Genomic DNA, 13,182 nt, shown 5'->3' with positions numbered 1-13,182 from the left:
AATCTATTTAATTTAAATTAAATTTAACTTCATTAATTAAATACAATTAACATAATTACTTCCTATGAATTTGACATTGAATTAAAATTGTAATTCAGTCGCAACTGTTGGAAGGGCTCAGAGCCACTCTTGTGGCTTTTGGGAGCTTGACGTGAATTCCAGGTACTACAGCCCTCCTATAAAGAAACTTGAAAGCCTTAGGTTCACATTCTCGCAAAGTGTTGATTAGTTTTTGGAAGTTGGTTTACCCAAATTTGTTGAAATGCTAAACTTATAGCAGAGTGCATCATTTAAAGTGATAAAATATTGAAATTGGATTTTTCTTTATTCCAGTCTAAATGTTAATGTGGGATAAGCCTACTTGTGTTATGAAATCAGTCATCAAAAACTATAGGACTTGTTACTGTAAGACGAGAAAAAGAGCTATAGGATTTTAATACACTGGTTATAGTCTTGAGTGTCAGCTGAAAAGCAAAGGTGATATTGTGTGCATCAGGATGACATGATGTAGATTATGTACTTACTGTACATCATGACACATCCAATGTCAGTTTGTTGTTATCGCTTCTACCAGACATCTGTGGTTACAGGGCATTGATATCTGGGACACTGCCACTGCAATCAATATGCTAAGAAATTGTTGTGGCCCACAGGCAGGTTTCATACTAGATACCCTGATTAATACTTCTGCCAACTAAATTGGGAATAATAGACAGCATCCCAGTCTTAGAAGCTCATGATGGATTGCATGGGGAGAGACATCTGAATACTATCAAGCAGCAGTTATGTACGTGGAGGTGAAAGAGACTCAGAAGTTTAGCAGAGAATGAAAAACAATATACTGTGTTTTGAAGATTGGTATAAATATCATTATAACAATATAACAGAATAACAAGAGTTGGAAGAGACCTTGGAGGTCTACTAGTCCAAACCCTGCTCAAGCAGGAGGCCCTATATCATTTCAGACAAATGTCCAGTCTTTTTTTCAAAGTCTTCAGTGATGGAGAACCCACAACGTCTGAAGGCAAGCATTGGTTAATTGCTCTCACCACTAGGTTGCTTCTCTCCTTGGTTAGTTTCCAACCGTTGTTTCTTGTCTTACATTTTGGTGCCTTGTAAAATAGTTTGAGGGACGCAGTGGCTCAGCGGGTTAGGACGCTGAGCTTGTCGATCAGAAGGTCGGCAGTTTGGCGGGTCGAATCCCGAGTGCCGCGTAACAGAGTGAGCGCCTGTTACTCCTCCCAGCTTCTGCCAACCTAGCAGTTCGAAAGCAGGTAAAAATGCAAGAAGAAAAATAGGGACCTCTACGGTGGGAAGGTAACAGCGTTCCGTGCGCCTTTGGTGTCTAGTCATGCCGGCCACATGACCACGGAGACGTCCTCGGACAAGCGCTGGCTCTTCGGCTTTGAAACGGAGATGAGCACCGGCCCCTAGAGTCGGAAACGACTAGCCCGCATGTGCGGGGGAACCTTTACCTTTACCTTTTAAAATAGTTTGACCCCCTTTGTCTTTATAGAAGCCCTTCAAATATTGGAGCAGTGCTATCATATCCCCCGGTCCTTTTCATTAGACTAGACATACCTAGTTCCTGTAACCATTCTTCGTATGTTTTAGTCTCTAGTCCCTTAATCATCTTGGTTGCTTTTCTCTGCACCTTTTCCAGAGTCTCAATATGTTGTTTATGTCATTGTGACCAAAACTGGATGCAATGCTCCAAGTGTGGTCTGACCGAGTATTATAAAGTAATATTAGCACTTCACATTGATATTATCCCTTTGTTAATGCAGCCTAGGACGGCATTGGCTTTTTTGGGCAGTTGCTGCACACTGCTGGCTCATATTTAAGTGATTGTCCACTAAGACTCCAAGATCTCTCTTGCACTTACTGCTTACTGTTGAGCCATTATATTAGCTGAACACATTAGCAGCCAAGAATGGGCCTTGGGAAAAGGGAAAAAGGAAAAAGGGAGGAGGTTTACTTCTCAGTAGATTGGATTACGTTGGCCTTGGTAAAGCCAAGCAAGAAAGGGAAGGGCACTCTTAAACCAAGAAAACAAATGTGGGATTTCTGTATATAATGCTGGGGAAATGAAAATATATAAATGCCAAGTGACCTCTAGCCTTTCAGGTGTAATGTACAATGCTGAAACTCATGTGAAACAGCTGTTTTCTGCATTTCCCTCCAAAGGCATGTTTAGTGTTTGAAAAAAAGAAAAAAAAACTTTCTTTGAATTTGGGCCAAACTGGGCATATTACCAGCATAGTTTATTTTATTTATTTATTCATTCATTCGTCAAATTAATATCTCGTGAAGAGGGTGACTCTGAGCAGAGTTGAATAAAAGCCATAAAACAGTATTATATAACAAACAATTATTATCAAAAAATGTGATTATACACTAAGGACAGCAGATGTCAACAACAATGGAGCCGCTCAATATGTAGCTGGGGCCCCAGGCCTGCTGGCATAACCAGATTTTGAGGGCCTTCCTTTCGGAAAATCAACAGGGAGCCAGCCTCATTTTGGGAGCAGGATGTTTCATAAAAGGCCCGTATCCTGGTTCCCACTCTGTAGCTCCCAGCAGAGGGGACCCATAGCATACCTCTTCTGCTGAATCTGATGGGACAGGCAGGCAGATGTAATTGGGGAAAGGGGTCCTGCAAACAACCTGGCCCCATGCATAATTCACATAGGTGAATCCATAAATGATTACAATGGTTTTTTTTTCTTCTTTCCTAAAAGATTAAACACTTTCGAAAGCTACTGAATATTTTCTCTCTTTCCTTCACCCTTCTCATGTGCCATATAGAGCAGCTTTGCTGAATGCAACTTGTTTGGGGTTTTTTCCCCGTAGCTGCTTTGAGCAGGAAATAAGGGGGCTAATGAAGTAGCATTTTATGCCATGATGTTTCCTAGGTCTGCTTGATAGGAGTTTACCACTTACTTGATTAATTAGTTTCACTGTTGAACTGCATTTATTGTTAAAAAAAGCTTCCCCCCAACAATTGAAATTTAACTTCCTGTTACAAAATAATTTATTCTATATCAGTGGTGGCGAACCTATGGCACACGTGCCAGAGGTGGCACTCAGAGCCCTCTGTGTGGGCACACGCGCCATTGCCCCAGCCTCACCTCCCCCCACAGCCCCCTCCTCACCAGCAGCCCCACCCGGAGGAGAGTCGCCCCTGAGCACGGTCTGCGCGGATCAGCGCAGCCAAGGACATGGCAGTGGGGACAAGACTCTGCCATCACGCACAGTTGATGCTATGGGGTACGGGCAGAGGGCATGGCCGCCATGGCACTGCTGGGACGCCTGGGCAATCTGTGGCAGGTCATGGAGGTGGTGGGTAACCCTGCATATGGGCGGAGTGGGGGTGGGATGGGGCGTGGCAGGGAGGACGGGGAGGGGGTGATGGGGCTGGAGTGGGGGCCGGGCAGGACCGGTTCACCTTCACTGTTCTATATCCTAAGGCAGGAGTGGGGATTCTTCTCAATTCTGGGAGTTGAAGTCCCCAAGTCATAAGGGGGCCATAGTTCCTCACCTTTGTCCTAAGAATTGAGGAAAGAGAGAGATTGTGTTTCATGAAGTATCCTTTCAAATATTTGAAAAATACATTATATATCTCAGGTTTTTTTCTTATCAAACTAATATGTCTTGCTTTTCCAACCATTCTTCCATTAACTCAGCTTCTAGTTCCCTGAAATTATCTCTTTAAATATTCAATTTCTTCCCAGACACAACAATCCAGAAATGATTTGATTCCCATTTTCCATAGCTATTTATGAGGGAATGCAGCTGTGTAAGCATTCACATCATGTTTATATTTGATAGCATTGTATATGTCATTGAACTAATTTCAGGCTTTTTCATTGGGTTTTTTTTTTTAAAAAAGAGTGAACCAGGATGTGTTCATATGAGAAGAGACTTAATCAAGAACTCCGATTAACAAGTGTGTGCATCATCATCCTCTCTCTGTGTTAATTCTTTCACCTCTGGGTGAAAGAAGAGCTGAAGAACCACCATTTTGCCTTTACGAACCTGGAATTTGTAACTAGGGGTTGTTATAATCCTATACTTAATAAACGCCCAGTTGTCTTACAGATGGGGAACAGAGGCTTAGGATCCTTATCAGTATCACTGTAGACACCAAATTTGGAGTATCAAATTTTTAAAATTTTCTCATAGTTTTGTTCTCTGCCCTAGATGAAGCATAGAATTAAAGGTATATCGAATTATTGATGATCTCATGGCACAGAGTGAACCACTTTAGGCAGACAATAGAAGAGAAGGACAGTTTCACTGTTTCCTGTGCAGTGACAAGTTACAAATCCAACATACTTTTCCTGAGCAGTTAACAGATGGCCTAGTTTACTGAGGCAGAAGAGGGTTTGGCTACTTTGCCTTGACTTTCCTGTGACGAGGTAGAGGCCAGAGGAAACAGCTGTCTGCTCAAATATTAAGCACATGGATGGCTCTTTCCTTTTTCACCCCAATCATTTTTACCCTGCCCAGATCCTCTTCTATATGCATAAGGCCTGAGCCAGGATACGGAGAAAGCATTTGTCACTATTAGCCCAGCCTTGCAACGACAGGGATGACCAAAGGAAAGGAAACTTAGAAGAGGGATGGTCAGCAATTTTCTAGGGCCTCCCATGATTTCATGGCTACAGAATATGCCAGTCATTCAGTTGTTGCAGGAATAATATTTTATTCATGTATTTATTTGATTTATGGTGCCACCTATCTCATCAGTGTTTATGTTTATTTCTTCATGCCTTGAATGGATTTCTCCGGTTTCAGATTGTATCTCTGCCCTTGGTCTGTTTTATCTTCTATATAATAGAATTATACAGAATTACAATTACCATCTTTTTAATTCTAACTGGAGAGTGAGACCCAGGTACAGAACTGGCTATCGTGTTTTTCCCCCTCCTATTGCTAAAAGTCTGTACAGCCAAACTACTTCTTGCTTGTCCTGTTTTTATTCTCTTTCTCTCTCCCCGTTCCCAATCTGAAACTGATACATAAAATGTTTCACAGAAGAAGATTTATGAACTCGAGAACTTTCTGTTTTCCTAAGTCAGTAAAGTAAAATCTGACACTCTTAATTGTCTCGTTGCCAATGTTGGACGTTGGCAGTCTGGTGTCAATATGGGGTTATTGTTCCATAACCTTTTGTGATAGGGTAGGGTGGGTTTGATGGAAAAGAGCTTTTGTGTTGTTTATAATAGATTTGTTCTGGTTGTTGTTGTTCAGCTGCATAGGGAATCAGACCCATGCCTTGAACTGGATCTTTCATTGATGATCCGTCACCTTAAGAATTTTGTTTGCTGCACTGTGCCCATCCAACTGACTTTTATTTAGCTGCTTTTGCTAAACTAACCCCCTCCCCAAACAGCAAAAACTAAATTTACATCCAGACTGAATTATTTGAGTTATCTTCTAAAGTAAAAAATAAACAGATTCTTTCCACTTTGGATTTCTGGCATGTTTTAGAGGAACAAGTCAAGAATCCTGATATAAACAGCTTGGTGGTAAAGTCTTGGCTTGTGAAGCCATTTTAACAGCAGGAGCTATGAGACAATATGCACTGCAGTCTCTTTTCTCTGAAAAGTCAAAGAACTGATTTGATCATTTATAAGGCTTTAATAGTAGGAAAAATGAAAGGAAAAATAAAATGATAGCCAGCAGCAAGGAGGATAGATACAATTACAGTATCAATGAGTACACTGTTGGGAAACCTGAAAGAACAGGTTAGGGACAGACCGTTATGGAGAAAATCTATCTATGTGGTAGGTAAGAATTAAAAACAATGATGGCATGTAATCAGTTCATCCACCCATCCATCCATCAGTCAATCACATGCAAATCAGTCTCTATCCACCTATTGCTAAGCCAATAAATAGGATATGGGTCTAGTGATTTATTATTTGTTGTATAATGTTTTTCCACAAGAAAGTTGTGATGTCCTAGCATTTGATTTTTTTCTCATTGGTATTCAAACGCTCTAGTATTGGGTGGAATTGATTGATTAATTTCCCCAACTGAAAAAAAACAATATAATATTTGTATTTCAGCAGCTGAAACTTACTTGAATTCTCTGTAACATAAATATACTGAGAATTGCTAAAATCAAAATACATTTTACATTCAGTTTTAGCAGACGGTATTACTTATGTAATTAGAAAATGAGGGAGGTCAGGAATCTGACCATCTTAGACTATTTTCAGGTATTGCCTTAAGTATTCCTGACCGAATAAAAGTTTTTCAAATATCTATTTATTTCAAATGACTTTGTACAGCAAATATTTATGGTGAAGAGCACCTTCCACAAGAAATGAAAGTCCAATCGAAAGTACCTTGTGGATTTATCTTACGTTTTTTGCATTCCACATACAAAGCATGAACTTTTCCAACCTTGGAAGGTCATGTTTTATGCTTTCTGTATGGGTCTGTATAACCTCAAGTCTTCACTAAAGCGCAAGATGCAGTTTAAAAGAGAATTAATGCTATTGCTACCCAGAATCTTATATAAAGCCACACAAACCATGAACTGCAGAACAAAGGCTAAGGAAGCCAAGATGATACCCCATCCATCATTTACTTATTTATAAAATTTGGAACAAATAGAATCTGATCTCTCCTTTGGTCATTTACACTGCATGATCACCATTCCTCCTGGCACAGATTGATCTGTCATGGAGTTTTCAATATATAATGTGGATATACCTGAGATAGAAAGAAGTTCTGGCAGGCCTTCAGCAGTTTACTGCAAAAAAGCTACAAGAACATTTGATCTGGACTATAAATAACAATAGCAAGAGCCTTGGTGGAGCAGTGGGCTAGTGCCTCCTTAAGTAACACCAGCTGCCTGCAACTAGTGCAGGTTCGCATCCCACCAGGCTCAAGGTTGACTCAGCCTTCCATCCTTCCGAGGTAGGTAAAATGAGGACCCAGACTGTTGGGGGCAATAAACTGACTTTGTAAAAATGCCGCTTGGCCCCCCCCCCCCCGAAAGCCCTAATAAGCAGGCATATACATAGAATGAAGGCTATTGCTAAGCATATTGATTTGTGCTTAGATTGTAAGCCGCCCTGAGTCTTCGGAGAAGGGTGGGATATAAATGGTATTAAATAAATAAAAATAAATAAATAAATAGTACTTAGACTTATATGCTACTCTATATTGCCTTACAGACTCTCTGGGCAGTTTACAATGTTAGCATATTGCCCCCAACAACCTGAGTTTTCATTTTACTGACTTTGGAAAGATGGAAGATTGAATCAACCTTGAGCCCTGTCAGGATGTGGGCAAAGTTTGCCTGCAATACTGCATTCTAACCACCGCCCCACCAAGGCTTTTTCAGTACAGTTGTGTTATAATTTGAATGAAATTTACCCTTTCCAATTAAAAATCTAGAGAAAATAAAATATGCCAACAGCACAAAGAAATAAATAGGAAAATAAAGAGCATTTGGCCTCATTATTACCTAGTACCAAGGTTCTCTTTAGAAGTTACCAACAAGTGAGAGTTGCTTACTCTTTGAATATTTGCCTACACCAACTTCAATTTATGCTCTAACCCAGTGGTGTCAAACTCACTATGTCACGTGATGTGTTCCGACATATCGCGATTTTTTTCCCATTGTTGGCAATGGGGTGGGCGCGGTTTCGCCATGATGCATCCAGCCTGTGGGCCGGTAGTTTGACACCCCTGCTCTAACCGCTTTAGGAAGAAACAGAATGCAGATCTAGCAGATTTCTCTAGCACAAGCAATGTGAATGAATGGCAGGATGTGTTATATATACACTGTATACATACAGCATACAGGCTAATGAAAGTAAGTAGGCAGGTGTGGTCATGATTATGCAAGTGCTTTGATTTCAATAGAATTTAGTCAGAGCTAACTTTTGTGAGTAACTATGAGTTGTTCACAGACCTTTTTCTTACAGGGTTTCTCTGCCAGTGAGCAAACTCCTATGCATTTAGGATATTGTGAAAAAATGTATTTCTTAAAAGCAAAAGGGAAAAAGTTCTGGAAGGCCAATTTGGCCTAATTTCAAACAATTTAACTTAATTTCAAACTAATGAGTTTTAGGGTGACAATGAGGAAGAAAGAACCCCCAAAGATCTTACAATCTAACTATGATCTTTGCTTGTATTACCTCTTTTTCACAACAAAGTTTAATTGCTCAGTGAAGTAACTGTGCTTCAGTGCAATGTTTAGTTGCAGAAATATTATAAGACCACTAGAAGTCTCAATTTAACATTTGTATCCCATAAAATGAATCATTTCTTAAATCTGTAATGTGGTTGGTGACTTCCCACTCTGGGAAGGCATTAAATGATATTTTGCTGGCATACTGAGGATGGCTGAGCTTGGACCTAGCCCTGAAAGAAGTTTCATAATCTGAACAAAACTGACTCTTCCTGTCTTATTAAACTTCAGTCAATCTTGTATGCTATTTTTTAATATGTATCGTATAAGTCATCGTCATTTCTCTGATTGTAGCTTCTGATCCTTCATTAACCTCATAGGATTTGATGAGCAGTATCAGTCTAATTCTCCCACAATTTAGAAAGACGTTTACTTTCAGCAGAAGTTATAAATAAGTGCATAAGTGCATCCATATGACGAAGATTTTGATAACTGGAATATTACTTTATAAGAGAGATTAACTTTATTCTGCCATTCGCAGAACCAGGCGCTGTCTGGATCTCTTCCTTTCTGGCCTCAGAATAATATTTTGCAAGAGAAAAAGCACGCCCATTATGTTCGCCTGATAAGATGTTCAACTGCTATATTTGAGGAGGATGTTAAAGTTTCCTCTCAGGGATTTTTCATTGTATGGCTGCCTCTGTGAATAGCTAAACGAAGACTTTTTCACATCCGTAACAGTGCTTACCTCATTGGCTATTTCAGGGAAAAGTAGCTGGGAATTTCTCTTAATGCTGTCCCATAAATACTGAACAGTCATCCTTAGTAAGTGTTAATATATTAATGGAGAGGAAAAGACGATGAAGAAGAGGAAGGAGAGGGGAGAGGAAAGTGGTGAAACATCAGACTAGTCCCTGACTAATAATTGCAGAGAACTGACTCTTAAGGAAAATTTATTAATAGCAGTTTGGATTACCAGGAGTGCGACGGTGTGATTTTGTGTGATGATTTAGAAAAATAAAGCTGAAATTGGACTACTTTGACATTACCAAACCCCTTCCCCCCAAAAAATTCCTTACTTTAGTACAGTCTCTGCCTAAGTATTTCCATGCAGCAAAGTAGAATAGAAAATTACAGTGTGAAAAAAGGCTAATCCAATAAAATAAAAATAATCAAGAATGAAAAAGGTTATTCTTGTAAATAAGGGAGCAATGTTGAATTTAGTTGCCAAAATGTATTTTCTGTGTGTTTGCGTGTACGTATCTTGCTTGTTCTCTGTTACACTAACTCAGTTCTCCAACATAACGGGTCTGTATCTTCTGAACAGCTATTTTAACCTCTTCTAACAAGGTTCACTTCGCACAACTGAAATGTACCAGGCTGTGGAATTTTATTTTATTTTATTTTTTGTAGTATCATCACTTTAGGAATATGAGATTTGACTAAAGCCAAATGCAGTAGGAGTAAAACTTGTAAAACCTCATTTAAAATATATTTATTTTTATTGACAGGTATTTTATGTCTCAGACCTCTTCAAGCAGAAAGCCAAGGTGTTGCAGCCTCCTCCCATCCGGAGGGAGATATTATCACCTGTGGACATCATTGACAGGAACAACCATCACAACATGGTGTAGACATTTGATGTCTTTTAATTGTTATTTTTTATTTTGTTTTTTGCAAAATGACTGCTGACAGCAACTACCTGCTGCTCTCAATCTCATCTGACAGTAGAATGTAGGGAGAGACTTTTGCCTGACCGCAAGGTCTTACTCTGTGGCCTTTTTACTCTTTACAACATTTGCATAAAATGGATGTTGTTCAGCCAAGTCAGAGGCAACAATCACAAAACAAGTTAACTCATGCAGGAATTTCTAAATGTGCAATTGGCTGAGTGTTCATGTTGTAGTGAATGCTAAATTGTTCATACTGTAATGAACGCTAAATAATTGTTAGGAAACTGGCCATCTCTGTTTTCTTTGCTTTTCCATCCATCCTTCCTTCCTATGAAGATTTGTAATTTTCTGTTAGGAAAATGGGACAGGGATGTAGAGAGACAAACCCTCATTAACTAAATTATAGCACTATGTAGAAGAAATAAGCACTGACATCGATTGTGGTCACTTTTTAAGGATAATCTCTTATATATATCTATATATTTTGGGTTCTTTCCATTCCATACTGTGACTTACTTTGGTTTAGATGAAGCATGCCCTGTAAAATATTAGAATTTTTTTTTCCTATTGTACATTCCCCTGAACAATAGTACCACTTTCTATCTGCTAAGACATAAAACAAATTGACTTGGTAAACAGAACTCAGCTGATTCCCCTGACTGTAAGATTCATTCAGTATTTGCTCTTGCAAGTGATAACATCTCTAAATATTGGACAATAGATAGGATTAATTAAACCACAGGACATTTAAGATATCCAGAATTCTGAAATTTTTAATAGGTATTTTCCATAATCCTGTTTAGTATCTCTGGCCCGCATTTACCCAGTGGCCCAATAAATCTTCCATCCACTACCACTAATGGTGGAACTGTACTTTGAACGGTCCCTGCTCATAAAAAATTACTTTGTATGGACAGTCTTGTTGATGTACACTAGCACTATGAGGTCTGGGGTTGACACTCAGAACACTAATACTCCAAGCGGGTGACGGACTGCTGGGCAGAACCGTCTTATCCTGATATTCAGTTAAAGCTCTTCTTGAATTTCCCATGCCCTGAAGATTACTGGAGATTTGTAGCTATTCATTATATGCATTTCCTCCATTGTATTGCTCTTAGGGTGAGCTGGATCGCAATTCCCATTATGATTGGCAGAGCTGGATGAAATGGAGGGAGTTGTAAGATATGCATTGAGGGCACCAGGTTGGGGTGCAGCTCTCAAGAAAACCAAGGGCAGGCAATGAGAGAGAGCAGGACTAATTTCTAGCCTTTGGGAGGAAATTCTGAAAGACAGGTGTTTAAAATTTGTTTTAAGAAATAGACTGAGCAGGCTAACTAAGCAGACTGGCCTTTGCACATCTTTGCCATGCAAAATCCGTCCTATCATTTCAATTCTAGCAAGCTATGTTTTTTTATACATATAAATATATATAAATATATAAATATTATATAAATAATGTATAAAACATTACAAATTAACTATGTAAAATATTATTTCCAAACAATGTTAGATATATCCACTATGATCATAAACTGTGTTTTGACCTGTGTTTATTTACATGTTGCTGCTTAAAAGGAAAGCATTGGTTTTGATTTTTTTTATATAGTCGATTAAAATATTGTAGTTCTTTGGTAGCAATATTTTAATGAAAATAACAACTAAAGACAATTATATAAAATTGTATTAAATTGTCTGTATTTTTGTAATGTTTCTCCTTTTTTGTAAAAAGAATATGCAAGACTTTTTGTAGAGTACAGAATTAAAGTTTGTATTTGCAAAAATATTGCTGTGTAAATGTGCTTTATAGAACGAATAACAATTTCCTGGGAAAATAACTTTTCCCCCTCCTATCAAGGGCTACATTCTTACCTGCTTGCCTTGCACAGGAGACAGATGTTGATGGTGGAATTGTCAAGAGCTGGGAAAATCGGGAAATTGGCAGTTCAGATGAGTATAAAGATTTATTGCAAGCTTAAGCTCTGCAATAATCTGATCAATTAGCGGGCAAGAGAAATGAGCAAGAGAAAAGAGAGGCGTTCAAGGTGGGCTGGACTTAGTTTTCTTGTGGGCGCACACGGACTCATGACTTATGACCCCTCCAGGCTCAGCCTGGTCATCTACAGGATTAGAGCAGTGGGACATATTAGGTCCAATGGGGCAGGTTCTATTCTGTCTCCTTCTGGCAGAAAAAAATCTGCTTTTCTTTCTCAGTTACTGTAATCCATCCCTTTATCTCTTCCTTCCTCCCAATTCTGCAACCAGACAGAAAAGGAATAAGGATGGGGTCATTCATTCTTACTGAGATTTGAACTGAGCAGCTGGGAAATCATTCTGAGGGTCCCTTAAAGCCTTAGGGCTGCAGATTCTCCACCCTTGCTTTACATTAATCATGGATCAGAAAAATACAATTTCTGGTTAAAAGATTTTTTGCTTGTTTGTTTAATTCAAGATACCTATGTCTCAATGCTAATGAAAAGGTATAATGTAATTATTGCCTTTTCTAAAACTATTAACATGTTATTCGTGGTATTATCAAGGAAACACCCTTAGCTTTCAACTTACTTCTTCCTGGAATACCTGCATACCAGTCCATTTTTTGGAAGACAAAAGCTTCAGATTACTCTGTGTCCAAATCAAACTTGCATGTTTTTTTTTACTTCATGGACAAACCACCCAAATTCAGTTGTTCTTATGTACAGACACCACTTTGCCCATCCTCTTTCTCTGCATTTTTAGTGTTCTTGCTTGAGTAACAACATTTATGTAGCAAAAGTGGCATCATAAACAAGAGTTATAAGTAGCCTTAGGGAAAGCACTGAACAAAAATTAGAAAAACAGAGGCATGGGTGTATTTGAAAGAGAGATAGATGGGGTGCCTGTTAGAGAAAAATGAAAAGTAAGCCAAGGACAAACTAAGTAAATTGATGGGAATAGAATAGTATGACTAAAATTTCTGAACTGCAGGATTATGTTATTATTTTTAAAAGTAGTTCAGGAAGCAGAGTGGCTCAAATGTTGCCTGAGGATTAAATTAAGTCAACTCCAGTAATTTCCATCCTAAAGTCTCATGACAGCAAGAGGGGCAATGAATAAATTAAATAAATAAATTCATGAAATAAATGAAATCCTAAGATCACATATATGTGCTAAGCAAACATTAAATTGGCTGCAGGTCTATACTGTTTGGCTCCAATCTGTGACAATACAATTTTGAATTAACAAATGAAATCAATGGTGTTCTGTATGACAGGTACTCAATTCAAAGTTGCAATGGCCTTAGAAATAGTGGCTTGCAGTGTGATCACAATATTTGGACATTTGCTAACAACTCACATTTATGACTAGTTGAAG

The 13,182-nt window shown here is 38.7% G+C and overlaps 1 protein-coding gene across 1 annotated transcript in view; it reads left to right on the top strand.

Annotated features, from left to right (window-relative positions):
• PLPP3 (phospholipid phosphatase 3) overlaps positions 1-11,564 on the top strand; it is an 80,672-nt gene extending 69,108 nt beyond the window's left edge. Inside the window, exon 6 of the mRNA XM_083361110.1 lies at positions 9,670-11,564. Coding sequence (XP_083217236.1) covers positions 9,670-9,792 — 123 coding nt within the window. The 3' untranslated portion in view covers positions 9,793-11,564. The remainder of the gene's footprint in view (positions 1-9,669) is intronic.
• Positions 11,565-13,182: the final 1,618 nt, after the last annotated feature.

Source organism: Vipera ursinii, assembly GCF_947247035.1.
Source record: "Vipera ursinii genome assembly, chromosome: 3".
Lineage (NCBI taxonomy): Eukaryota > Metazoa > Chordata > Lepidosauria > Squamata > Viperidae > Vipera > Vipera ursinii.
The sequence above is the reverse complement of the archived record's forward strand: the minus strand, read 5'-3'. Positions and strand labels throughout refer to the sequence as shown.